Below are 22,700 nucleotides of genomic sequence, written 5' to 3'. Positions count from 1 at the left end.
GAAATCAAAGTAGCCAATATCTGCAGTAGAAGCAAAGGGAGAAATTTCTTCTGCAGTATTAGGTGAGATGCTCTATTATAGCTGATGGACATGTGAGTGCTCACTGTGTTCTGCTCCATCAGAACCTCCAGGGATCTATGGAATCTCACAGCACACAGAACACCTCTAAGGTTGCTGTCAGGGCCAAATTAAGACAATCTAGGGTCCTGGGCACTCCCTGCCCCCCCTACCCATGCTGTGGCCCAGACCCTTTCAGGACTAACAACAGGTTTCACACTGAAGATGAATGGCCCAGCTCTCACATCCCAGAGGTAGTTTCAGGCAAGCATCAGTTATACTTGGTTCACACTTTGCAACTTGTCTTTGCATCCATAAGGGCTAGAATGTGTTTTTTGTTTTTTTGTTTTAAATGGAAGCTGAAATCCTGATCTCACATGACTCCAGGAGTCATGAGTGCCCACGCCTTAATATAGCCCCATTGTATAATCTGTTACAATGTAAATAGTTTGGATGAGTGGGGCAGGGACTATTCTCTGTACAGTGGTCCAGCTCAGTAGGGATCAATCATGAATTGTACTATGATATAAATGTTACCTTTTCCCAGATGGCCCAGAAGGCATGCTCAGTGTTTTCTGTAGATTAAATTTGTTGGGAGGATTCTCTGCTGATTGGGATAAACTAATGCTGCGATGTCTAAAGAACTCAAAGCCACCAGTTGAGCTGGGTTCCTACAACAAAGAAGCGTATGATCAACTAAAGTAAAAACATGTTACATCTTGGGTATAAATGAGATTCATTATGTTTAGTGACTGATACACAAGATTTAGGATTTTCTTAACAAACCTGAGTTGTGGGTGTAGGCGGCGGAGTCTCTGATTCACCAGAACCAATGGCTTTAAGAAATCTGATCATGTGACGACAAAGGTCCCACTTCCCCTGCTCCAGGGCAGTGTTGAACAGAAGAGTGGCATGCTGCCTACTAACTGCTGGAACTTCCATGTTCTACAAGTAACAATGCACAATATAAAAATAATTTGCTTCTGAAACCCAAGAATACTTTTGGAAAAAGTCGAGCCCCTCCCCCAGCAGTACGCTCAAAAATGAGAGTTGTAGGTAAAAGCATATTTCACACTTTTCCATTTTGTTAAGTGCTATTTTAGGGAGCTAGTCCTATTTAATTTGATCCCTAAACAGATATAATTGAGGTCAGGTGCCCACCAAAAAAAGTGTTAGCGGTTTTAAAAAAATAAATATATGCCAAACATGCAACAAATTGTTTAAATAAAACAAAAAAAAAGGGACACTAAATAGTAACTTCACTTCTTTTTTGTAATCAAGTAGTAGGATACTATTACCTGTAAGATAATAAGGTAAGAGGCAGCTGTGTCTAAGTCCTGGGCCATTAAGCACTCCTCAAATAAGTCTTTTGGGTTTCCAACAGCAGCAAAAAGGTAATTCCACAGGGCATATTCTGTCTTCCTAGCACAATGCACAACTGTCTGCAGGAAAAGGGGGAACTCTGTAATGAACTTAGCCACAGTGGGAAGCAGAGGGTCGGGAATGGGCTCCCGCGAGGTAGCTTCTTCTTCCAGCACTTCATGAAGCATCAGTTCTAGCACATGAGGAAAGTAAGGTAATGTGGCACAGGAGTGGGCCAAAAGCAAGGCTTGTTCTCCTAGGTTCCTAACCAAAAGCTGGCGCAAAATGTGATGGAGGTAGATCTGAGAGGTTCTCTCAACAATACAGAAAGGAAAGAGGACCTCTAAATGTTGTCTAGCACTGCTGTGAGTATATAAACAGTCATAGAGTACAGTGTCATTGACAGCACCAAGAACCAAGGCATCTTCAAACAGAACAGCCAAGGGGTATATGTTGATGTGGAAAGGCAGCATGATCCGTCTTGACAAAAAGGAATGTGGTTTGCGGTGATCCCTGGGAAACAAAGGAAGCCAGACTTTCATACCTGACCCACCACAGCTGAGCCAGAGTGCCTCCAGTAAGTGGCGCTTTTGTTTGTTTGCCCTGCAGGTAGTCCAAACATTTTCAACCGACTGGGCTAGCACAACTGGAGCACAAAAAGGCAGCTGGGGAAGAAAAGAAAAAAAAAATCTTTAATACCCTTTTTATTTATGCCTCATCTCACTAGCATCCTTCCTTCAGCTGAAAGGGGCAACAGCATCTCCCTGCAAAACACACTTCACTTTCATTTAATAGATTTGACAGCGAGGGGAGTATATGATAGGAATTCACTATTGTAGAGACTTATGTATTTTTACTAGGCATTTCTAAAACTCTAGTCAGTGCAAGTACTCAAGAAAGCAATTCAACTTGTGTTTCCACCCCCACAAGCCTAAACCTAGCAAAGTACTGTATACCAGAGATATTTATTTGCCTCCATCCATTTTAAAGGTTTTTTCACAAACACAGCTTGTCGTCACCCTGGGGTCATTACTTTTCTAAAAGTGAGGACTGCTAAGAAGTGCAATTCCTATGCAAGTTAGTCTAGCTGTATTTTGGGCACCCAGAAAAAGCTCCAGTATTAATTAACCCACCAAGAGGGATCTCTTTCATTCCTCATCTACCAGCTGATGCCACTGACAATTCCAGTCAGAAGGCTGTTCAAATTGCCTATTTTTAGCACAGAGTGTAGGCTAGGGCTGATGGATTACTGTAAAAAATAATGTTTGCAAGCATTCATTTGAATCCAACCATGCTCACGCTCACACATCTTTCTCTGCAATTTCGGAAGATTCACACACACATCATTACCAATGATTGTGAAATTGTTGCTCTTCATATGACTATCTACATATTGTCATAAGAACAAGGAGAGTCATACATTAAAGAGTTCATTCATTAATTTCTCTGTTATCTCTTATGAAGTTGGTCAAAAATGCCAGTATGTGCCCGAAGGGGACGACAAACCACAAGTATTCAAAGTGAACAGTTTAGGAATAGCCCACAGGTCAAAAAAACTGTTTGCCCAACCTATGTACAGCACCTACCACAGGGGGATCCTGATCTATGGTTGGGACCCCTATGTTACAGCAATACAAGTAGTAAATAATCTGGTTATCACAGATACTTGCAGAAACAAAAACTGGCTTGTAAATGATTTGTGAACAGAAAAAGAGGACTGCATTTTTCAGGTAATTTATTCACAACAAATAATTCAACCAGTTTTAGCACAGGCATTGAAGTGTAGCTAAACACTCGTTTCTAGGCCAAGACCAATCACCTTCACAATTTGCTGTGTCCTCACAACCTTTGAAAAGTCTTGTGTAATCCCAAGTATGTTTACTCACAAGTTTCCTTTGGTTAGGACTGCTGTCCTTCTCTCTTATCTGGGGGCCAGACCGATCCCTTTGTACCATGATGAGTTGTCCTGCTAAGTTTAACATAATGCTTTCTGCCTCACAGGCCTGTGGGGAAAAAAGTATAAATTACTTATCTCTAAACTTTCCCGAATTCATAATTTTTGCTTTGATATGTACAGTACAGTCTCTGGATAAACTCACCGCCAAACTAGTAAATTCAAAACACTGGTGCTCCCACTAAGCACATCTTTACAGGAGGCTAGTAAATACTAGCGTATGAACTCTAGATACAATTCTTTCTTCTAAACCAGCTTGCATATAAAGGAGGACAGATGCAAATGCTCATGGCTTTGATCTGTTTCTTAGGGAGGGACCTACCCCGTAAGCTCCCTAAAAGCTTTGTTCATCTAGGAGTAAAGCGTGTAAACTGGGGATATGTTGGAGGGAGGTGCTGGCCTTTTCCTGCTCTACTTCATTTTAAACAAACAGTTTAATTGTAAGCAGAGGTTTCAGTGTGCAACTTTCCTCAAAAAGCTTCTAAGGGTATGTCTACATTACAATTTAACACTTGCGGCTGGCCCACATCAGCTGACTTGGGCTTGGGCTGTGCCACTCTAAAATTGTAGTGCAGACTTTTGGGCTCAGACTGGAGCCTGGGCTCTGGGACTCTCCCGCCGTATGTTTGGGCTTCAGCACTAGTCCAAACATTTACACCGGAATTTTACAGCCCAATAGCCGAGCCTGAGCCCCAGCCTGGCCTGTGCCCCTTGCTTTTAAATCCACTTATTTGAGCTAGCATTGCTGTCAGTCTGTGCAAGTGCCATGTGGTGGAACTGATTACACCAGGGTCAAGCCTCTTAAAGAGCCTATTTAGTATAGGAAACAATCTGAAGGAACAAGCAGGGCTGGGCACGTATGGAAGGAAACATTTAAATAGGTCTACTGTAAAAGTGACTGTAAAAATGCCACCTCGTTCAACAGAACTGCTCCATGTCTATTCGTAGTTCTGCCTCACAACTTTAATTGTAAAGTAAGCTTTTTCTGCTTCTGTTCTGTTGACACTGAAGAGTCAATACTGCTACAGGAGAGGAAGGTGGATTCCATTGTGGCTCAGGCATCATCAATAGAATGGTTAATCAAGATTGATCGCAGGCACTTAACTGTTAATGCTAGGGCCAGAAAGAACCCAGCTTAACTTTTATATTCAGGGTTGACTCGCAGAGATGGCAATTAGAGTAAACATCTTTTTACTTGTAAACTCAAAAAATTTGATATGGAATTTCTGTAAAAGCGATCAGGAAACCCAATCTGTAGTGTAAATTTTCCCCTCCCAAATAAAAGTGCACTTAAAAACCTTAAATGTCTAATACTACACTGATACTTGGATCTCTGAAAAATGTTTATTTTGTTTTACATTTAAATCAACTGCCTGATAGCTTATGTGTATAAAGCCCACATCCAGTTTTTCCTATCAGGCTAGAAGGACCCGAATTCTACATTCTCAACATCTGAGATGGAAGACAATGAATTTGATCCTTTGCTTATGAGCATTTTCTTGCAGCTAGCTAAGAATGGCAAGACTGTGTCCTACAGCTCATGATGATTTAGAGTCTGTAATGTAGCTTCAGCACTGTGCAGAGGAAGAACAGAATACAAAATGCATCTCAGAACGAAGCAGGAAGTGAATCAATGAAAACTCCAACCCCCCATCCACTGGATCAATTACACTTCTCACAGGCAACTAATCTCCCTTAAATAACCCAATAGGTAACAGTTCTCAGAAAGGAAGGATGGTCCAGAGCTTAAGGGCACTAGTCGTCCAATTCCCTGCTCCACCACATAATTCTTGTGCAACCTTGTGCAAGATACTGTGCCATTCTAGATACATCTACACTGCAGTTGAGAGCATGCCTCCCAGCCCGAGCAGACAGACTTGCACTAGTTCAAGGAGAGCTAGCATGCTAAACATAGTAATGTGGATGCTGTGGCATGGGCTAGTCACCCAAGTACAAACTCACCTGATCCTCTGGGTGGCTAGCCCATGCTGCAACATCCATATTGCTGTATTTAGGGCGCTAGCTCAAGCAGAGCTAGTGTCTTCATCTACCTGGGCTGGGAGGCATGCTCCGAGCTGCAATGTAGACATATCGTCTGTGCATCAGTTTCCCATCTGTATAATGGGAATAATAGCTTCCCTACCCCACAGGGGTATTGTGAGGATAAGTACAGAAACCATTTGACACACACTCCAGTACTACGGTAACAGGGCAATAAGTACTTAAGATAGAAAAGTTGGTCTAGGCCACAATCTTACATAAACAAATATTGCCCCTTCACCAGGAATCAGCGGCTCTTTCGATGGATTCACTGCCTAGTTGACGTAGGTGGGTAATACCAAAAAGATGCACCTTATGTGCGTCCAGGGGTCCTACATTATAGAAAAGAGTTCTATGCATGTTCTAGAACAGCTTGGAATTTTATGGGCATTGATCCAGAAGATGTATATTTCATACCCACAGCATTTAAATAGTTAAATGTACCCAGGTCTTTTGTTTGCTTGCTCGCTTGCTTTTGTTTAGATTCTTTTGGGCTTTGGCTCACATACTAAACAGAAGCATTTTATAAATATTTGAAAAGCATCTTCAAAAAGAACACTATTGCTGCAGTCTGAGACTAAACCAGTGGTCTCCGAAGTTTTTGGATCGCGCACCCCCCACTGTGCCGCTGAAGAGAGGGGAAGACCTGCCGCAGGCGAGCCGCCGAAGCAAGACGACGGGAAGACCTGCCGCAGGTGAGCCGCCGAAGAAAGAAGGAGGGAAGACCTGCCGCAGGCGTGCAGAGCTACCGCCAAAGGAAAAAAAAAAACAGCGGAGTGATGTCCGGCGGTGCCCCTCCTGCCACGCACCCCCTGGGATCCTCTGGCGCACCCCTGGGGTGCATGCACCCCACTTTGGAGACCACTGGACTAAACTGCCAACTCTAAGATTGTCAGTTACTTTTTATTAAACTTCAACAACTCTAAAGCACTGGATAGACTCATACCTGCTGTGGCATTTTCAAGCTGATACCAGTCTCTGTTCTCACCGATGTCAGAGTTACAGAAACGACAAGGAAAGGATGAGGAATGTAACGAGACATGGATACCTCCTGAAGAACTTGAATACTGGCAGTAGGGTTAGGACTGTAAGGGGAGGGAAAAAAATAGTTGCTAAACATTTCTCCTCTAACAGTAATTAATGGACAATTACAGCTAGTTTCTAAATGCTTAATGACGCAAAATACTAATTTAACCATAGGAAGCAGAGCTTTTTCAAGAAACCAGAACAATTTCCCCTTAAATTGTGAAACTGTACCCAGGCCACACCTCTGAACTTGATAAAGTTATATTTAATAAACCCATTAGCCTGATTTGTTCCATCTTGATAATTTATGCGAACACAGGAGGAAAGAGCAAAGTGCTCAATGTAGCTCTCAATAGTGATGATTTCAATCCGGGTTTCTCTGAACAAGGCACTAGAACTATTCTCCTCCAAGTTAGACAACAGCCATCTCCCTCCCTACTGATAAAGGTTTCTTCTCTTTGATTTCAATGCAGGCTACAATATTGTGGATAACTCCATCCATCTAGACTACTTCAATAAATTATGAACCCTCCTTGTTCTGGTTCTAATCTTCCCCACCAAATGGTTCTGACTTCTGTGCTGGAACCTCCTCTACACTAGACTCCATGTAGGCGGAGTCTCAAAGCTTTACTTTTCACATCCCCTTGCTCTTTTTTACCTCGCTCCTCCTTTTCAGTCATCCTATCCTTCTTCTCCCTTTAATCTTAATTTCCACTTTTATGGTTATGATTGTCAAGTACACATGTTTCAGTGTCTTTGATGACTCCTGTTCACATAGGTAAGATATAAGGCGTTATTTCAAGTTCCTTCAGCTAAGTATCTGAGACAGGGCAGGAAGGGCTTTCTCTGACATTTTGCTCTTCAATTTAAAACATACTTTTACTATTCACTTTCTGTAACCTTATCACCCTTGATTCAGAACTCACCGATTCCTGTTTACTATGCTGTAAATATGACCACCTCTATAACACTGACCACATGTGTTACCACTTTGATGCCATCTCCTCTAAAACCCACATGGCCTTTTATCTTTTCGTCTCCTCACCGCCACCTTCTTTATGGCCTCCCATTTCTCAGCTTCGCCTGGGGGCATATAAAGAGTAATTCTGAACTCCATTCTCCAGGAGCTCCCATTTGTTTAGCAGAATCCTGAAACACTGAGTTGTTTTTAAAAGTCTCCATGGACCTGTTCTTGCCTGTCACGTGGACTCATTATACTGCCCGAGTGCCCCATCCTTTCGCTATCAGGTACCTCATATCTCTCTGCAGCTCCTTCTAACCATGGAAATGCCTCACATATCATCTAGAACAGTCTTCCTGTATCCCTCAGCCACTCTTAGTTCACACTACAAATCTCTGGCAGGACTAGGGAACAGGAGGCACTAGTCCTGACTTCTACTGCTCTGCAGACATCTATCAGGGCCATTTTACATACAAGGCTGCATAAGGAAGGGTGAGAAATTAGAGCGGGAAAAGTAATAATGAACTGGAGCCCAAAGAGTTAGAAAACCTCTTCTCTATGGAAATCTTGTAGTGCCTTAAATATGCCTAACTAATCTTTTTCTGGACCCACTTTTAGGTCATGAATCCCGTATCTGTTGCAGAAACTACAACTCCAGCTGAGCATTCACAAACAGGACAAGTTTTTCTCCTTTACATTTACTTATTGATTCAATAGATGTTCAAGTATGTTCAAGCTTCTAAATAAAAGTCTGCACTGAAGAGAGGGATTCCATGTTATATGAAAAAATACCAAGTGGGCTGAAGTAGCAGCTACATAAGCTCTACAGAGTCTAGATTTTTACACAAGAGTAGGCCACCGCTTAAAGCAACCCAGTACTGTGCCCTCAGGGACAAACTCTAGAATTCATTGCAAAAAATAAATAAAAACTCAATCTGTCTAAAGCCTTCTTATTAACAGTGTATGTCCATTCACAAAAAATATTTCATATCCTTCCTTGAGAAAGATTTAGAACCCTTAGAATTATTTTTCTAGACACACCAGTACTCTAAAGATTTTGTATCACTATTACTTTGCTTTACAGGCTGTAATGTTGTGAATACAGATATTTACTCACTTAGGCAGTTGCTAGGGAGTGTAGAAGCAAGTTCTATCCTGACAAACTATTAAAAACAAGCACTTAGAATCTCTGATAAGGTATGTAGCTTCAACTTCTGAAGTCTTTATTGCCTTACTTTAGAAAGATGTATTTAGGTAAGAAAACAAGACAAAAAAATTCCTCTGACTGATCTTTAAGTGCTATACCAATTAGTAACAAACCCTTGCTTCTCCAGCAGCTTACGTGTCAAAATGTACAACAGACTTCTGGCCCTGACCATTTCCTCTAATTTTCCATGGTGAATGGAATATGAAAACTAAACGGACAGAATTAACTGGTGGGTACAGTTAGATTTTTTTAAATTCTCTATTTAGAAAAGAACTTTATAGATTTTGTAAAGTTACTGATACCAGTTTAAATAATCACAGGTCTGCATGCAGGTTTTATAAATTATGGAAGTTGTGCACAGTTTTCACATACAGGTTTATGCTAAAAATACAACAACATTTAAAAGCTACAATTTCAAAATCTAAGAAGTGGACTGGAACCCAACATGTCTGGAGATACAGATAATTAGAATCAGCTAAGCAGTAATCATTGCAAATTTAATCAGTCAATCTTCTTCAAGTGTAATCTCCTCAATGTGTGATAAAAGTCTCAAGAGAAAACACCAGAAGCCCAGGTTACTTTCCCTACCAGCTAAAATGGCCCAAGTTTTCAAATGTGCCTCAATTCCGACACCTTTTTCACAAACACAAGTTTGTATGTGCACATTTCAGGCACTGTCACCTGCACACACAAATTCTGTGTGAAAGTGACAGTGCTCAAAAAGTTTCTCTGGGTAAGCATGTGTGCATGCAAGCTTCCAAATATGCAAACCCTTGTATCCACATTTTGAGCATTATCATTTGCACACACAGGTGATAGAATGGCTACAAATGGATGCCACATTTTGAAAAGTTGTCTCAATAAGTTATCAAAGCCTATGATATATCTTAAGACTAAAAGTTTATCAAAGGAAATTACTCATATAGAGGAGATATTTCTAAGTTAAATTACTATAAAAATGTGGTAAAATAATTTCATAGACTTGCTTCAGTCGTACTCACCCTTCAGGTTGTCTTTCAATACTATACAGGCAAATAGAACAATCTGCTCTAAACAATATTACTATATCCCGGAAGACACTGAGTAGTAATGTTTCTGCCTGCACTTTGGTGACATGTGCAAATGCATTGTCCAGATTGGATGTTCGCAGGTAGATTCTTAGCTGTAAGGACAATTAATGGTTTAGACAAGAGTTCTCTTGCTGCAAACATCAACGTAACCTAAAAACTTCAACAGACCCATTAATGCCTCATATGGATTTTTGTGTTATGACTATCTTGGATTCCTAGCAAAACATTTTAGGAAGCAATTTTAAATTGTATACTAAACTGACTGAGTGCTTAACTGGTAGTACTATTGTAGTTATCAACAGCAAAAGTAAAACAAAAAAAATTGAGAGAGAGTTCTAAAACGGCAAACCTTGAACAAAGAACAGTTCTTTTACCTTCCTCAAATATTTTTTAAACTGGGAAAAGTCATTCATCCAAATTCCTATTCACACTGAGCCCCCTCCCAACTGAAGAGTTATACAAGATTCTCCCGAACTGCCTCTATATTTAGTAGGGCTGTCCAGTGACTAAAAAAATTAATCGTGCAATAAATCGCACCGTTAAACAATAGAATATTTATTTAAATATTTTTGGATGTTTTCTACATTTTCAAATATACTGATTTTAATTACAACACAGAATACAAAGTGTACAGTGCTCACTTTATATTTATTTTTTATTACATTTGCACTGTAAAAAACAAAATAGTATTTCAATTCACCTAATACAAGTACTGTAGTACAATCTCCATCATGAAAGCTGAACTTACAAATGTAGAATTATGTATAAAAAACTGCATTCAAAAATAAAACAATGTAAAATTTTAGAGCCTGCAAGTCCACTCAGTCCTACTTCCTGTTCAACCAATTGCTTACACCAACAAGTTTGTTTACATTTGCAGGAGATAATGCTGCCTGCTTCTTGTTTACAATGTCACCTGAAAGTGAGAACAGGCAATCGCATGGCACTGTTGTAGCCGGTGTCACAAGATATTTACATACCTGACGTGCTAAAGATTCATATGTCCCTTCATGCTTCAACCACCATTCCAGGGGACATGCGTCCATGCTGACGACAGGTTCTGCTAGATAACAATCCAAAGCAGTGCAGACTGACGCATGTTCATTTTCATTATCTGAGTCAGATGCCACCAGCAGAAAGTTGATTTTCTTTTTGGTGGTTTGGGTTCTGTAGTTTCCACATCGGAGTTCTGCTCTTCTAAGACTTCTCAAAGCACGCTCCACACCTCGTCCCTCTCAGATTTTGGAAGGCACTTCAGAATCTTAAACCTTGGGTCGAGTTCTGTAGCGATCTTTAGAAATCTCACATTGGTACCTTCTTTGCGTTCTGTCAAATCTGCAGTGAAAGTGTTCTTAAAACAGCAGGTGCTGGGTCATCATCTGAGACTGCTATAACATGAAATATATGGCAGAATGCGGGTGTAAAAGAGCAGGGGACATATAATTCTCCCCCAAGGATTTCAGTCACAAATTTAATTAACGCTCATTTAAAGAAAAAAAGAGCATCATCAGCATGGAAGCATGTCCTCTGGTATGGTGGCCAAAACATGGAAAGGGCATAGGAATGTTTAGCATATCTGGCATTTAAATATCTTGCAATGCGGGCTACAAAAGTGCTATGCAAATGCCTGTTCTAGTTTACAATGTCACCAGAAAGCAAGAAGTGGGCAGCATTATCTCCTGTAAATGTAAACGAACTTCTTTGTCTTAGCGATTGGCTGAACGAGAAGTAGGACTGAAGGGACTTGTAGGCTCTGAAGTTTTACATTGTTTTGTTTGAGTGCAGTTATGTAACAAAAACTACATTTGTAAGTTGCACTTTCACAACAGTATTTGTGTGAGATGAATTGAAAAATATAAGTCATTTTTACAGTGCAAATATTTGTACTAAAAAATATACACTTTGATGTCAATTACAACACTGAAAATATATGAAAAAGTAGAAAAACATCCAAAATATGTAATAAATTTCAATTGGTAGTCTATCATTTAACATTGTGATTAAAACTGGGATTAAATTTTTAAATCATGATTATTTGAGTTAATCATATGAGTTAACTACGATTAATCGACAGCCCTAATATTTAGAAAACACAAAGAAGATAGCAACTGATTAGCTTACTTGAAAAAACAAATCCCTTACCTCTCCTTGGCGGTCACTTAAATTATAACATGCAAGAACAATGAAATTATTCCACCAGGCTATGCCACCTGTTACAATCATATTTTGCTCCTTAAAATAAAATGAAAGATCAATCAAGTCAGCAAGGTTATAAGCTGCTTAGAAGTTTCCACAAATCACGTAACTTATACACAAAAATAAAATACATAGAGAATTATACACACACTTAATACATATATAAGCATCCTGTAGACTACAGATAAAACAGCATCACTGCTAATAGAACAATCTTATTTGGGTATGACAATTTTTAAAAAAATAAGTCTTCAAGGGTTTTCAGACAGATATGTGATACTCAAAAACTATTCAACAAAGCCAAGTTCTACATATGGTTCATCAGTAAACGCAGCAAATCTACATCTTTTTAAATTATAATTGCTTTTTCACTAAAGGCCAAAATTTGCAATTCTGGGTGCCTAAAGTTAGGCTTCATACTTGATTTTCAGAGGTGCTGAGCATCTACAACTCAAATATAAGAGCTGAGACATGGATTTAGGAATCTCACTTTAGGCATCCAGGTTTACAATTTTTTGCTATAATTCATATATTTTACTGTCAAGTTTGTTCCAAACTACACTACTTTTCATGTGTTTTATGTCAAGACGTGCAAAACCAGCTTCCCTAATCTGTCTTCAAGAAATTCATTTGAAAACACATGATTTGGTAGAAAACTAAAAATATGTCCAAAATATTGTGATAATAAATCTGTTTGAACTGCACACAAGCTTATAAAACTAGTCAGCACTCACCTGGGTAATGTTCCCAAACAACTTCCATTTTTTGGTGAGTAAAGAATAATGTGCAAAACCAAACTTGCCAACAACAGCTACATTCTGCCCCAGCTTGTCAATGGCTGAAAACTGTTCAGACGAAAATTGGGGGTGGGGGGGGTGGGGGGAGAAACTATTGTTCAAAAAATTGCATACTTCTATTCAAGATCAATACTTTAGCAATATTAATATACTCAACTTAAAACTTGAAAATTGTCTGAGTACAAATGTTCTCTACCATACTTTTAAATAAATGACATTTTTCTTTTAAATACATAAATTGCTTTGATTTAATATAGTGACAATCTCATCCTATAACAAGAACAATTATAAAAACCTAATGCTTACATTTTTCATCAAGCACCAAGCTATTTTTAAGTAACTCACCCTTATAGGCCAGTTGCTCTCTAGATATGTACTGTGAATCTAAAAAAAAGTAATATAATACAGATCACTGTACTGAGAACAAATTGAAATGATAAAAATTCACACACTTTAAGGGACATGCACACAGTCAAAATGGTTTCTTTTATCTATTTTAGTTCCAGAACATTCTGGTTTGTTCACAGCCATTGGAGTTTTTTCACCACCACAATTCTTCCCTCGCTCCACTCTTTCCAATACATTTTAGAATTATATAAACTTTAAGTTTCAATGGACTGGATGTGCTACATTTAACTACCATCTATCCAGAGTGCAACTCACTGGAAGCAGTAAGCTCCCTGATATTCAGAAACTTGCATTCAAAGTCTGATAATTAGAATTATACAATCTATCATTTTCCTAGAAAACAAACAATTTTAACATATTTTAAGCTTGTTCGCTGTTTTCTTTGCTTTGCTTAAAATATGTAAAAATCTAATAGGGAGTTACAGTGGCAAAATACTATATTTAAGATTTTTTTTCCCCCTTAAAGCAGTTGATTTTTTCCATCAATTGAAGAGTTGTCAAGAGAAGATTCCATCCAGTAAAATCATCGGTTATGCATGGTTTCCTCAGCCCTCAACTCCAGAAATCAAATTTTCTTAGATTTGTACTGACATAACAATAGAGTCAGAAGAGGTTTTTTTTTTTTTTAAAATTTGCCTTTTTTCACTCCTGTTTAATGGTTTTATTTTTCACAGAAGGTATATGCCAAGTTATGTTCTCATGAAATGAACATGGTAAAATTCTATTAGTCTGTATACAAACTGCAGCACAGCAAACTAGTGGCAAGAAGCGTAACTAGAACTATGGCTATAGGGAAGGGAAGGATTTTGTTCTCCAACACAGTTGTCTGAAAACATCTGTAGTTTGATTTATGGTTTCAATTATTACATTTCTTGGTCAGTTACCTAGCTGTTTTAAATTGGCATCAACTTCTGCCACAGACAAAATTAGATTCAGTATGGAATATCAATAAGTTTCTTTTTGCTAAAACTCAAATTATTCTTCTTAGGGAATGAAGAGAAAGATGAGAAGACTTCCATTCCCATCTGCAATTTATAAGGATATTAACCATAATTTCAGCCAAATTTAGGATGTTTACTGTAACCCATCAGGTAAACATTTCACAAGACAACTACTTACTCAACCTAGGTTTGAGGCAAATTATAAGTTTCAGGGAACAAGTCTTCCAGACTTAGATTTTAACTTCTGATTCTTTTGACATGAAAGTCCTAGGGTTTGGAAAGTGGCTGGCATTGAAATGAGAAAAAGGTTGGACTTAGGAAGATACTGAATTGATAACAACCAATGACAGCGAAAGCTAAAAGACTCAATGCAAGCAATTTATAAAAGCCTCCAGCTCCTTTCCAGATAGAGAGTTTACATACTCAGTATTCTGTTACTTGAATGATCCAAAGGCCTCACCAAATTAATTTTTACTGTCCATAAGAAGATATAGTAGCTCTTTAAATAGAAACCAATCAAGGCTATTTTGCAGGACACAGTACTTCAAGGGAACTTTTCTCCTGTAAATTTTCAACTTGGATGAGTTTACGCGAGAGAAAAATGTATTTGGTTGAGGCACCAAATAAGATCATTCAAATCTCGAAAGGAATCAAGGCCTGTATTTTTGTAACAAGTGAAACCATTAAGAGATTTTTGTCAGTTGGATACATTTCTCTAATATCAAGTGTGCTGTCTGGTCTTCCTTACACTCTTTTCTACTCATTACCAACTGGCAGTTATGCCTCAGCATATAAACTAGGGCAATGGGGTGTAAAGACAGCAGTTGTCTGAGAATTCCTACCATCACCTGTGTGTAAAGGCCTATCAAACAGATCTCAGCCTAGATTGGTATTTATTCTACAGTTCTTCTGTGTAACATTCCTTTTCATTTTTGAGTGCAATGGAGAAACAGAAGAAAAGGTGGGTCCAAATTCCTCTGTGCAAAGTCTGTTAGGACAGTGACTGGCGCTACTGCACATATCATATGAGCAACTAAACCATCAGCCACCATAATTCAAATGAAGCTGCTTGCCTAGATGAGGTAGTTTTCATTAAAGGCAAGCAGATACATTCTAAATTAGAGTCAGATTAGAAAGCCACATAAAAAATATTCTCCAGGTTCTGTAGATTTGTTTTAAAAGGCATCAGTTTGTAAAATATCATGGGTTAACGACTGTAATTAATAAAAAAAAAAGCCAAAAAATGTGAGGGGTATAAAGGCTTTTTTAAAAATCAGACCTATGCTCTAATCTGTGGAAAGTACTGCATCAAAAACTTTCATAAAGATAGTATACAAAATGGCACATGAAACAAAATACTAGGGCTAATGCCGGTATATGGAGCTCTAAGGTTTGACAGCACCTGGAGCCTGGTATAATCATGCTGATGCATACGCTGCACGTACAATAAGTTAAATCCTGATGTCAGTTTTACTCAAGTGTCATCCTCAGTTTTAGTGAAATCCATAAAGCAGATATGTAAGCAGGAAACTTTGTCTAAAATTATGGATTCAAAATTATATACATTGTTCCTTACTGCTGGAATGAGTAAGCATGATGGCTTTGGACTTAACACCTTCTGGAAACACCACCTTCTTGCAAGATATGATACTATAAAGCGGTTTCATCTCCTCATCTAAACAAACAGCTTGCATGTATTGCCAAAACCCTGAAGTTGTCTGCAATAGACAAATCTTTAAATCGTCTACATGGGCATTAGAAACTTCATATATTCTACAGAGTGTTTCATACCTCCATCATCCCCAATGCTCCTTCCGGCCGGAGGCAAAAATTTGTACGTGGGAAAAAAATAGCTCTCTTGCTCTCTCTCATGAGGTTAGAAAAAGGCATTTAGCCCTATTAATCCCTTGACTGTCTAGGATACGAATCCACAGCTGGAGGAAAAAAGGACAGCCGGAATTCTTTTGGCCCTCAGGGAACAACAAGCTGTACCGTGGGAGCAAGCAATAGGAAACAGAAGGGCACAGAGATTTCACACCATATGAAACAAATACAATACTTGCAGAAGGGATAAAAAGAAAAACAGACACCACCAGGTCCAGGTGATAGGAAGTAAGTGCAAAAATACTATTTGAGTAACAAATGGAGAATTACCTGTACAACATGCCAATGCCTGTGTCCTAATAAAGTGCTTAAACCCTGAGAATCTAAACTGCCCTCCAAAAATGGGCCTCTTTCCCTGATGGGCTTATGATCAGAGTGTGCTGAAGCACTTCTGGGATTCTGGGCCTGTGTTGCATCCCCACAGTTCAAATACAAGCGATCTTCTCCTTGCAGGAGGACCTGCTCCTGGTTACTCTATATTAAAAAAAAGATAAATAAAGGACGTTACTGCACAGAAAACAAACACAAAACACTTCATTTTGCAGAATTCAACTTCAACAGTCAGCACAAAAATACGATTTAAGGCAGTTTTTCCATCTTTGAAGCACCAACATACTGCAGAGATACCAAACAGTGGATGATCATATACAGCAGTATTTTCAAAATGTCTCCTATTTGACAAGGAGATTTTGCTTAATTAGAAAGATGCACTTAAGAGAAACATACATAAACACGACAATTTAATTATTGGAAAACACATCAGACTTCACTTGATAAAGGAAGGAACACAAAAAAAGGTTCTCTGAAAACTGAGAATCTCTAATCTCTAATCTAATAATCTCTAAAATAGTAAGATCTATCTATGAACACGTACCATGCAAGTGTTAGCAGTGAGTGCACTCTTGATGAACTGAAATTGCAGAATACCAAGCTGATGAGCTTCATTCTTGGTATCTATATCACACCCTGCATTCAGAGAACAATTCCCATCGATCACCCATAGGTGATAGCCTTCTGAACCCCAGCTCTGAACACATGCAGAACAAAAAAATAAAAAAATCACTTAATTGATTTAGACAGTCAGAAAAACAAAAAACATACAGGAACTCTCTTTATAGAGGATCACCCCTTTTGGGCCCAGGGTCTTGGGCCAGCCATAAGACTGGCAGGGAACTCCCATAGCTTGCAGTTTTCAAGTCAGCTGCTCCAGCAGATATATCATAGCCACTCCTGGCAGGGAAGACACTTTAGTGCCAAGTTTAAATTCTTCTCTATGCAAAAGCTAGAAAATATAGAATTTGAAAAAATTAAAAAGATTAAAGCACCCATAAATTATAACTTTAAGAGGAATATGTAAGTGAATGATTTGTTAAACTTATTCCTGTGAATATGAATTATATATTCATAGGTAAGTAATTTTATTTTGTACACAGTATTAGTTGTAGCAGATCAAGCCTTTCAAAAGCACTTCTAGAAAAGTAAAGATTAAAAAAAGGGTACTGCAAGAGGCAAGTGAAAAGCAGACAGCATAGGAACATACCATGACTCAAGGTCAATAACTGGACAGTCACCACCAGCATTTGATTTTGGGTGTTTTTTTGTTAAAAGTAAACCACCTATCTCTCGATCTTTATGATAAAGCATATATAATACAGACAGTGATTAATGTTTGCAGAGCAATCTTTCTTTATTGTTTCCAGGCTCTTGTGTTTGATTTCTCAACCTCAATGGTGCATTAATGCTAGTTATTTACATTTAAAATATACGCCGACTTCAAATGTACTGCAGGAGACAGTAGAAAGACTATACAGAAGACTGGACATTTTCATTGCCCAAGTTAATTAGTAAACATGTGCCTAAACAGAAGGCACATCACAGCAATCAACCAATGGAAGATCTCCCATTATCGCAGTAACAAAGGAACACTTAGTTGGCAGTGCTAAGAGCTGCTATGGTTTCACTACAGAGATGGTGCATGAAAAAACCTGCTGGACCCAGTGGCTTTAAGACTGAGCAGTGGGTGTTTTCCTGCTTGTGTCATGCTAGGAAGCACAAAACCAAGACTGGAAACCTGTTACAAGTAGGTACTTTTGGAGAAACAAATGTTTATCTCCACTTTAACTACTCTCAAACTCTGAAATGCTTTTTTTAAAAACGGGCACCTTGCCAAAAATGGTACCAATATTAAAATTAACAGAAAGTATCTCTTGCATAAGCATCTTTATCCCACTTAGCTTAACCAATAGTCTGCAAAAGTCTGTCTAAGCACTATAAACAGAATGCCCCTTTGCTCTGAATGGCCTCTTAGGCACCAGTTATGTTAGGTCCTTTTGAAGCAACGCATTTTCAAGATTTATTATTTTGAATTCTAAAATATATAGATGCGATCTGATCTGTGTCAGTGGATCACCTCCTCCATTGACAGGGGATGGACTCAGATGTATAGATCTTTTCCGTGTTTAATTTCTATTTCATAAATATGAATAGTAAGCTGCAGTTAGAACTTCAAAGAACAAGTATATATGTAACATCTGCTAAATAGAAAACAAATTATTAAAGAAGTCCACATGTTAAAGGCTTCATAGGCAAAAACAAAACAAAAAAACCCCACCCTGTTTAGCCCACTGGTTTAAATCCCTAATAAAAGCTATCGTAAAACTAACGATAAAAACTTGGACCCACCGGAGTCAATGACAAAACTCCCACTGACTTCAGGATTTCATCCTAGACTTTCAGAAAACCCAGCTAGTATGTCATCTCCTCCTAACAATATATAGACGTTTATACCATTTTGTGATGTCTGCACATATCCCATATCCCAACTCAGTTGTAGGGATGGCATTTTTATGAATTTTCAATGGGCAATTTTCATCCTTATGGTGCTGGTCTCCTCTCTAGGACTCCCATTTTATAGATGGGAATGAGGCGGAGAGAGGCTAAGAGACCTGCCCCAGCCGCCAGTCATCCTCCTCCCCAACCATTTTGTGGTACATATTCCAAAGCTACATACAAAAAGGGATATGAATTTTGATGGTGTTAAGACTTTAAACATAACTCAATATTTCAGTTAAACTGTACAAGATGTTCCACAGTTAGTGGAGAGGAGCCTTGCTATTTCATCAGCTCTTTTCTTTTCACAAATGTTTGACTCAGACTGACAGAATTTCAGACCAATTCACAATACAAATACATCAAGAATTATTTTAACTGCTCTTGTTTAACACAAACAGAAATTAAAACTACAGAAGTTACCACAGATAGTTTTGTAAAGAGCTTTAACAGAAAAATTCAAGTTATGGCCATGAAGTTTTCAGTCTTAACATATTCTGACTAGAGAGGCTTATTTATTGTTCCAAGTTGCATGAAATAGAAAAGTTAAGCTACAGAGCTCATCCAGTTATCTTACTCATCCTTAATTTTAAGAGCAATACCAAAAGAAAGCCTTCCCCTTATGGTTAAGCATGCATACCAAAAATAGCCCAGTAATTAGTTTAAGACAAACTGAACAGTTGTGTGTGTTTTTTGGGTTGTGTGTTTTTTTTGTTTTTTTTTTTTTAAAAACAGTATAGCTACTTGTTACATTTACTGAAAAAACAGTTTAGGTTACCTGAATTTTTTTCTAATCAAAAATACATAAATGAGACTCAGCTAGACTTCTTACTGTGTTGCTATTTACAATTGTACTTACCATAGAACTGATTTTTAGAGGGTCTTTTTTGGTACCATCAGACCGATAACTAAAATAGAACACAATAAGATTGACTTGAAACTAAATTGATTCACAGTAAAAAAAAAAAAAAAAAAATCTTGCTATGTCAGCACTGTCTTAGTATTTATATTTTTACTCACGGCTCAAGCCGTACCATTTATTTCATTCATGCTATGGCTTACATGCAAAGCCACTGCCACTTGTTTGTAATGCAAGAGCTCTCTAAGTTCATGCTTTTGTGGATGCTATTAAAATGTAGCATGCCATTTACAGAAAGTAAAGGGGACTTTTTACTATTTTCCTTATAGTTTCTCTTCAGGGTGATGAGCTTTGCTGGTGACAAAGACTACCTCAAAAAAGGCAGTACTGTTATTTTCAAACCTTCCTCCTTGCTTAAATTGTGTCAGTATTTTCTGGCCTCTAGGGAAGCAAAAATAGCTTGAGAAAATGATCTAAAACTACTAATTGATCACTTAAAGAATTGTCCAGTGACTGAGAAGTCAAATACAAAAGAATGCAGAGATTTTTTTGTCAAGGTACATCATTCTTGTACCTAGCTAATATTTACTCACGCAAAATCTCCTCCCAAAGTACAGATAAGCTGGGCACCAAAAACACTCCATAAGGACAAGCCTCCACATTCCCAGGTAACCATAACAACACAGTTATCAGGAGACCATCTCATCAGTTTTACAGGTCCTGTTTTGTTCCAAATATCTGTTAATAAACAGACAGGAAAACATACATGAAAAGCATCAAAATAATGATTTAGCTGCTTTCACCATGTTGTGCACACAGATTTGTATTAAATACAAGAATGCTGTGCTATTTTTTCTGATCTGCTGAGTTAGAATCTTTTTCTGCTTCACAAATCTCAGTGTGTTAAAAGGAATGAAAAAGCTGGTATGAAGAACACAATATGAATTCTTCCCCAACATTTGATCAAAATCATGGGAGTTCTATTGAAGTACATGAGGGGTGGGAATACACCTACCCCCAAAGGAATATATATATAATTCCCTACATTCTGATAAAAATATCTTGGGAAGCTAAGCTTACAGCTGCCCTTAGGCATCTTTAGCTTATACAATCAGTACTTAACTCATTAGATCATCCTGACCATGGCAGTATTACAAGGTTCATATCTTCACATGGATGACATGTTCTTGAAACATTTGTACTAGGACCGGTACAAATGTGCTCTTCAACATAAGGCATGCATATTTACCTCTTCATCTATCCCTCACCCCCAGGTCCGTTCATATTTATTAGGTCTACTGTGAGGAAAATTACAGTGTCTAATGTTCAAGTATCACCACAGAGCAGTCAACTGAAGTGCACTGGACTCCTACCGCATTTTTTGCTAGAATTTGGGAGATCCTGTAAGATTTTCTATAGAACTACATAGAAATGTTGTGAATTGTCTTGAGTCCACTATGCTAATTCTTACCACTTGATTTACTCACTATGCATTTTGACGAAAAGTACTTCATGCCCCGCTTACAATATATCAGAGTAGCAATGGAAAAGAGGATTTTGTTCTGCATTTATATCAAAGGAGAAAGAGGGAAAGGAAGTTTGATTCCCGTATTCAAAATCAGCATCCAAATACACTGGTCAAGCAAGACTACAGTTTGGTATTGTTCAGGCTGTGTACCACGTAGCCAGTGCACCTTGCGCTGTTGTACAGAGGATCCATAGGGAAGAATTAAGGAAGACCTAAGAACAGAAAGTAACTTTTCTACTACAAAAAGAAAAGGAGGACTTGTGGCACCTTAGAGACTAACCAATTTATTAGAGCATAAGCTTTCGTGAGCTACAGCTCACTTCTTCAGATGCATATCGTGGAAACTGCAGCAGGCTTTATATATACACAGAGAATATGAAACAATACCTATTCCCACCCCACTGTCCTGCTGGTAATAGCTTATCTAAAGTGATTTCCAGCACAAATCCAGGTTTTCTCACCCTCCACCCCCCCACACAAATTCACTCTCCTGCTGGTGATAGCCCATCCAAAGTGATAACTCTTTACACAATGTGCATGACAATTAAGCTGGGCTATTTCCTGCATAAATCCAGGTTCTCACATCCCCCCCACCCCCATACACACACAAACTCACTCTCCTGCTGGTAATAGCTCATCCAAACTGACCACTCTTCAAGTTAAAATCCAAGTTAAACCAGAACATCTGGGGGGGGGGGGGGGGGGTAGGAAAAAACAAGAGGAAACAGGCTACCTTGCATAATGACTTAGCCACTCCAAGTCTCTATTTAAGCCTAAATTAATAGTATCCAATTTGCAAATGAATTCCAATTCAGCAGTTTCTCGCTGGAGTCTGGATTTGAAGTTTTTTTGTTTTAAGATAGCGACCTTCATGTCTGTGATCGCGTGACCAGAGAGATTGAAGTGTTCTCCGACTGGTTATAACATTCATAAACCAGTCGGAGAACACTTCAATCTCTCTGGTCACGCGATCACAGACATGAAGGTCGCTATCTTAAAACAAAAAAACTTCAAATCCAGACTCCAGCGAGAAACTGCTGAATTGGAATTCATTTGCAAATTGGATACTATTAATTTAGGCTTAAATAGAGACTTGGAGTGGCTAAGTCATTATGCAAGGTAGCCTGTTTCCTCTTGTTTTTTCCTACCCCCCCCCCCCAGATGTTCTGGTTTAACTTGGATTTTAACTTGAAGAGTGGTCAGTTTGGATGAGCTATTACCAGCAGGAGAGTGAGTTTGTGTGTGTATGGGGGTGGGGGGGATGTGAGAACCTGGATTTATGCAGGAAATAGCCCAGCTTAATTGTCATGCACATTGTGTAAAGAGTTATCACTTTGGATGGGCTATCACCAGCAGGAGAGTGAATTTGTGTGGGGGGGGTGGAGGGTGAGAAAACCTGGATTTGTGCTGGAAATCACTTTAGATAAGCTATTACCAGCAGGACAGTGGGGTGGGAATAGGTATTGTTTCATATTCTCTGTGTATATATAAAGCCTGCTGCAGTTTCCACGATATGCATCTGAAGAAGTGAGCTGTAGCTCACGAAAGCTTATGCTCTAATAAATTGGTTAGTCTCTAAGG

General features: G+C 38.6%; 1 protein-coding gene across 5 annotated transcripts in view; it reads right to left on the bottom strand.

Moving 5' to 3' along the window:
* Positions 1-22,700, bottom strand: part of RIC1 (RIC1 partner of RAB6A GEF complex) — an 81,429-nt gene that overhangs the window by 10,276 nt on the left and 48,453 nt on the right. For 2 of the 5 annotated variants that reach the window (XM_073345285.2, XM_073345284.2), the window contains exons 9-21: positions 20,185-20,329; positions 19,592-19,640; positions 16,778-16,930; positions 16,174-16,377; positions 13,016-13,054; positions 12,608-12,718; positions 11,820-11,909; positions 9,609-9,769; positions 6,360-6,498; positions 3,306-3,422; positions 1,356-2,084; positions 844-1,002; positions 595-728 (exon numbers count right to left, since the gene is read on the bottom strand). In XM_073345285.2, coding sequence (XP_073201386.1) covers positions 595-728; positions 844-1,002; positions 1,356-2,084; positions 3,306-3,422; positions 6,360-6,498; positions 9,609-9,769; positions 11,820-11,909; positions 12,608-12,718; positions 13,016-13,054; positions 16,174-16,377; positions 16,778-16,930; positions 19,592-19,640; positions 20,185-20,329 — 2,230 coding nt within the window. The remainder of the gene's footprint in view (positions 1-594; positions 729-843; positions 1,003-1,355; positions 2,085-3,305; positions 3,423-6,359; positions 6,499-9,608; positions 9,770-11,819; positions 11,910-12,607; positions 12,719-13,015; positions 13,055-16,173; positions 16,378-16,777; positions 16,931-19,591; positions 19,641-20,184; positions 20,330-22,700) is intronic. The other 3 variants (XM_073345286.2, XM_073345287.2, XM_073345288.2) reach the window with 3 other exon arrangements.

The sequence above is a fragment of the Lepidochelys kempii genome, chromosome 5 (genome assembly GCF_965140285.1).
Source record: "Lepidochelys kempii isolate rLepKem1 chromosome 5, rLepKem1.hap1, whole genome shotgun sequence".
Taxonomy (NCBI): Eukaryota; Metazoa; Chordata; order Testudines; family Cheloniidae; genus Lepidochelys; species Lepidochelys kempii.
This window is presented reverse-complemented; position numbering and strand designations above follow the sequence as displayed.